The sequence below is a fragment of the Dinoponera quadriceps genome, unplaced genomic scaffold (assembly GCF_001313825.1).
Source record: "Dinoponera quadriceps isolate SergipeBrazil2010 unplaced genomic scaffold, ASM131382v1 scaffold9810, whole genome shotgun sequence".
In the NCBI taxonomy this organism is placed as follows: domain Eukaryota; kingdom Metazoa; phylum Arthropoda; class Insecta; order Hymenoptera; family Formicidae; genus Dinoponera; species Dinoponera quadriceps.
Window position 1 is genome coordinate 1 of NW_014563581.1, and position 6,017 is coordinate 6,017.

General features: G+C 30.5%; 1 protein-coding gene across 1 annotated transcript; it reads left to right on the plus strand.

Moving 5' to 3' along the window:
* Nucleotides 1-1,577: 1,577 nt before the first annotated feature.
* Nucleotides 1,578-3,070, plus strand: LOC106751218. Its single transcript, XM_014632058.1, has 5 exons — nt 1,578-1,641; nt 2,048-2,129; nt 2,283-2,332; nt 2,826-2,946; nt 3,057-3,070. Exons 1-5 carry the CDS (start codon nt 1,603-1,605, stop codon nt 3,068-3,070), a joined length of 306 nt encoding a protein of 101 aa, XP_014487544.1. The 5' UTR covers nt 1,578-1,602.
* The last annotated feature ends 2,947 nt before the right edge of the window (nt 3,071-6,017 follow it).

Here is a 6,017-nt window from a genome sequence, read left to right on the forward strand (position 1 = left end):
CAATTCCTATTATGCGGTCTGCCACTTATAACACTTTTTGATGCAGAATTAATGTAGAGTAGAGACGAAGGACAGATCATTTTCCATAATTATACATAAAATGTCCTTTGTATATTTTTTGCACATTCTTTTGAATTCTTAATACGAATGTTCTTCTCGTTTTCTCTATCGGATTGTATCATCGTGTTAAGCCTTCAATAAAATGTGATTAAACTGAAAAACATTTCTGCGCCTAAATGAATTTTCATAAAACGAGAGAAAAAATAGTCGGTCGAAAAGATGTTAAGCGGATGATGTTCTAACGGGAAAAAAAAAAGTACCTAATTATTAAATATAAATAATACCTACTTTTATTGATCACAAATGTTCTTTGTTAGTGAATAATTTTTAATGTTTTTATACGTTGTGTTACGTTATTACACAAAAGCTATCGAAGATTTAATGTCATTTTACTTCCGCGTCTTTACAATTTGTATATATTAAACTTTAAGTGCAGCATGTATAATCAAGTATTTTTTTGGCGTTTCCAATTCATATTAGTTGGCATTGATGCAAATTAGGTTTGACTGCAACGCAGAACTCTATAATTATCGCGTATAATTATGAAGCGGCGAAGTGTCCTTCGTGTACAGAAACTGAAAATTTCCGTACAGAGAGTCACAATGAGTTTATAAGATTTCTTTCATGGATTTCAAAACGTATCTCTATAAGTAAATTCCTTTCTCAGTAATTCGCAGGAGAAATAATCCTATTAAATACGAGATGCGTTGCAAAATTCATCGAAATAAAATATTGCTACAGTTTTGCGACTGTACATATACCATCGCATCTTCAATGAAGAACATCATATTATAAAATGATGTTTTGCCTGCGACTGTACGCTCCCACTGTCCAACACGCACTACCGATCATTGCTAACAACCTGTAAATAGATTCAAATATCTTTGATGACATAAAAAACTAGTCCTACCACATCACACGCGCTCACTCGATAATCTTCTCTCATTAACATTTCAGTTATTATCGTGATTGTTATCATTTCACATTAATATCTCAATTATTGTCGCGATTGTTGATTCGCAAAATGATAAAAAAATATATTTGCGCAAGGGGAAGATTTGTTGAGAATATTAATTGCAATTTGCTAAATATGTGAACAGCAAAATAATTTGGCTGTGTCAACTAAATTTTATTACTGTCGCAACCGCATCTTGCTACAAAAGCAAAATTATTTTTTCTGTGAAACAAATATTTTTGCTGACACTATATTATCAAATAACTTTCAGTAAAACTGTTTCAGCAAAACTTGATTTCTCTGTACGACTTTTTTTAACATTGGGGACAAAAAGGCTTTATTTACTGTCGCGTTTTTTAAACTATTAATTAAAATACCTTATCATCGTTCACTCTTTTTCGCTATTTCATCATTACTGTGCAACATTCGCTGATTTGCCTTAATGTAAATCAAGTGGAATACGATATATAATACAATTTATGCTACTGATGATTGCGTGATTAATAATTTGCTATAAAAGCGCAGTGGCACCTTCCATAAGATACAGTACATTATCTGGGACAAGTGAGAAACCTGAGAAGACCATTATGAAGACCATCGTCATTTTGATTGTGCTGATCGCTACGGTGAGTACTGTATAAAAAGTCTTCTCAAGCTATGTATCAGAAGTCTATACTCGCGCTGTTTCGATTTTCCCATCTTAAATTACAGAATTTGTTTTTACATTGTCTAAATCTGTTTTGAATGTATGACTACATGTTTCACGTTTCACTGTTCCAAACATAGCTGTGAATCGATATTTAAAAGTGTCAGGGATAACACGAAATATGATTTTGTATTTAAGTCGTAATTTAATAGGTCCTGTTTTTAATAATCACATGTTTATATAATATTTTCTGTTTGAAGTGTAAGACAACTTATTTTCCAATAGTTTATTAATTCTTACAAGTTGCGAAATTGCAACGTTTGATAACGTTTCGACACGAAACAATTTTTACGTATTTTACAGTAATAAATTCTCTTGAATTTTAGGGAGTGGCTTACGCCGACAATGAATATGCACGAAGATGGAGACAAGACTATAAGGAATGTGCTGAAATGTTTGGTGTGCACAGTGAGTATAATAATCACGGAACAAATAATATGAAAAATAATATTATTCTGATGCAAGAATAATTTTCTTACAGAAAAGCATGAAATAGTTTGTTGGAAATAATATTATGTTAATATCTGTCTGAAACTAAATTTTTCTCTTTCTTCTTCTCAGTTGACGTCCGAATCGATCTGATCCTATGTGCAGCGATCAAAGATGGTGAAGTAAGTATATTTGAGTTAGTTAAGAATTCTGATTCAAATTTCGTATTTAATTTAACTTCATCATATTCAGTGAAAACAAATTATTCATCAAGTAATCACAATCATTGTGCATAATTGCAAAAGTAAGCCTTTATTCTGACATTCAAAGCGTGCAAGATAATTAAAAATACTCGGTTTGACTCGTAGATTAGTGGAGTCTATTTCGTTAGTTTGATTCTTATGTTTCACGAGAAACATGTCAGTATCCCAGAAGCCAAGCCGAGTAAACTTCTATTGTAAGCGATGATCGATTTATTGCTTAAAGAGGGCCAAAAATCAGGAAAAATGTTTAATTTTAAGTAAAATAAGATAACAGTAAAAATACTGTTTGTAAAGCAATGCGAATTATAAATTTTTAAATTGTGAAGAATTAAATTGTCCAGATATATTGCACAAAGTCAATTTGTAGATTGCAAATCAACATATTAGAGGATATTAATCACGAAATTTTTAGTTTCTGTATACAGATGGTTCATACAATGCAGAATTAGGTTTACGGAATTTACAAATGCTCATTCCCGACCCAGTCAGATTTCAACATGCATCTCTAATATATCACAAATGCGATATTGAAGGTAACCGATTTTATTATTTGACGTTTATTTACTACTTCCAATTTCTTGAGATACACTCCGCATTAATTCTATATTATCAAAGAGCATAATTAAAAAAATTTGATTTACAGATTTGAATGTGTGAAGAAATGTTTATTATATTACAAATTATTTAACTTTCATGTGTTTACAAGTTAATTCATTTTATTTTTCCACAAAACTAAAATGACCCAACTTAAAATTCCATATATATGATATTAATAAGCAGCATATATGTTCTATCTGAATTTGTTCTAACTGAATTCTATCTGAAATGTTACCATTCGCCTTTTATTTTAATTACAGCAACTCGATCCGGAGCAGTTGGTATATGGAAAACAATACAATTTATTAACTGCGCTCAATTAATTATAACACTTATTGATGCAGAATGAATACAAAGTGAAAGTACATAAAAGATGATTTTTTAATGAATAATAATTTTTCAATTTTTATATAATTTTATAATTATGCATAAAGCGTTCTTAAATATGTATTCCTTCTAATTATTAGTAAGTATGTGTTTTTCGTTTCCTCTATTGTATTGTAATCATCGTGATAAGCACTGAATAAAAGGTGATCAAACTGCAAACACGATTCTATGTCTAATGAATCATTTTACCAATCATTTTACGCATTTGAATGAACTTCAATAGAGAAAAAATGCAAATAACAGCTTGAAAAAATATTAAACGAGAAAAGTTACAACGGGAAAAGAAAAAAATTTTGAGAAATTTTTAGAAAATTATTTTTCAGAAACTCTTAAAAATTATTATTTGCAAAACTATCCCAGTACTACTCTTATGGGCCAAAAATTATATTTCTTTAATTAAATTATCTCTTTCTAAATGAATTTTAGTAAACTGAGAGTAAAAAGAGTCGGTCGAAAAGATGTTAAGCGGATGATGCTCTAACGGGAAAAGAAAAAAATACTTAATTATTAAATATAAAAAATATCTACTTTTATTGATCACAAACGTTCATTGTTAATGAATAATTTATAATATTCTTTACTCGTTGCGTTACGTTATTACATAAAAGCTATCGACGATTTAATGTCATTTTACTTCCGTGTCTGTACAATGTGTGGATATTAAATCTTAAATGCAGTATGTATAATCAAGTATTTTTCTTGTCATTTCCAATTCATATTAGTTCGCATTGACGCAAATTAAGTTTGACTGCAACGCAGAACTCTATAATTATCGCGTATAATTATGAAGTGGCGAAGTGTCCTTCGTATATATAAACTGAAAGTTTCCGTACAGTTAGTCACAAGGAGTTTGTAAGATTTCTTTTATGGATTTCAAAACGCATCGCTATAAGTAAATTCGTTTTTCAGTAATTCGCAGGAGATATATTTTCCTATTAAATACGAAATGCGTTGCAAAATTCATCGAAATAAAATATTGCAACAGTCTTGCCACTGTACATACTCGTATACCATCGCAGTTTCAATAAATATCGTATTTTAAAATGATGTTTTGCCTGCGACTGTACGCTCCCACTGTCCAATACGAACTACCGGTCATTGCTAACAACCTGTAAATAGATTCAAATATCTTTGATGACATAAAAAACTTGTCCTACCACATCACACGCGCTCACTCGATAATCTTCTCTCATTAACATTTCAGTTATTATCGTGATTGTTATCATTTCACATTAATATCTCAATTATTGTCGCAATTGTTGATTCGCAAAATGATAAAATAATTTGTTTGAGCAACGGGAGGATTACTTGAGAATATTAATTACTATTTACAAAGATGTGAACAGCAAAATAATTTGGCTGTGTCAAGTAAATTTTATTACTGTCGCAACCACATCTTGCTACAAGAGCAAAACTATTTTTTCCGTCAAACAAATACTTTTGTTCTCAGCATATTAAGAAATAACTTGATGTTTCAGCAAAACTTGATTTCTCCGTGCGAATACTTTTAACATTGGCGACAAAATACAAAACCGCGCTTTATAAACGATTCAATAAAATACCTTATCATCGTTCACTCTTTTCCGCTATTTCATCATTATTGCGCAGCATTCGCTGATTTGCCTTAATGTAAATCAAGTGGAATAGAATATATAGCGCAATTTTAATGCTACTTAGCGAAGTTTGCGTGACTAACAATTGGGTATAAAAGCGCGGTGGCACCTTCCACAAGAAATAGTGCATTATCTGGAGCAAGCGAGAAACCTGAGAAGACCATTATGAAGACCGTCGTAATTCTGATTGTGCTGATCGCTACGGTGAGTACTGTATAAAAAGTCTTCTCAAGCTATATATCAAAAGTCTATACTCGCGCTATTTCGATTTTTCTATACTAAATTACAGAATTTGTTCGTACATTGTCTAAATCAGTTTTGAATGTATGATTACATGTTTCACATTTCATTGTTTCAAATATAGCTGTGAATCGATATTTAAACGTATACGAGATAACACGAAATCTGATTTTGTACTTAAGTCGTAATGTAATAGGTTCTGTTTTTAATAATCACATGTTTATAAAATATTTTCTCTTTGAAGTGTAAGACAACTTATTTTCCTATAGTTTACTATTTCTTACAACTAGCAAATTTGCAACGTTTGATAACGTTTCAGAAGGAAAGAATTTTTACGTATTTTAGAGTAATTAATTCTCATGGATTTTAGGGAGTGGTTTACGCGGACAACGAACATGTACAAAGATGGAGACAAAACTATGTGGAATGCGCTCAAATGTTTGGTGTGCCGAGTGAGTATAATAATTACGGAAGAAATAATATGAAAAATAATATTATTCTGCCTTGTAAGAATAATTTTCTTACAGAAAAGCATGAAATAGTTTATTTGAAATAATATGTTAATGTCTGTCTAAAACTAAATTTTTCTCTTTTCTCGTCTCAGTTGACGTCCGAATCGATCTGATATTATGCTCGTTGATCAAGGAGGGTGATGTAAGTATATTTCAGTTAGTTAAGAATACCGATTCAATTTTTGAATTTAATTTAACTACAAAAACTTCAGTGAAAACAAATTATTCATCAAGTAATCAACATCATTATGTATA

What these genes read in the sequence shown, in the direction of transcription:
- LOC106751218 (XM_014632058.1), top strand. Translation starts at nt 1,603, where the DNA reads ATGAAGACCATCGTCATTTTGATTGTGCTGATCGCTACG. An exon ending in TGATTGTGCTGATCGCTACG is followed by an intron (nt 1,642 to 2,047) that starts GTGAGTACTGTA and finishes CTTGAATTTTAG; the next exon opens with GGAGTGGCTTACGCCGACAA. An exon ending in TGAAATGTTTGGTGTGCACA is followed by an intron (nt 2,130 to 2,282) that starts GTGAGTATAATA and finishes TCTTCTTCTCAG; the next exon opens with TTGACGTCCGAATCGATCTG.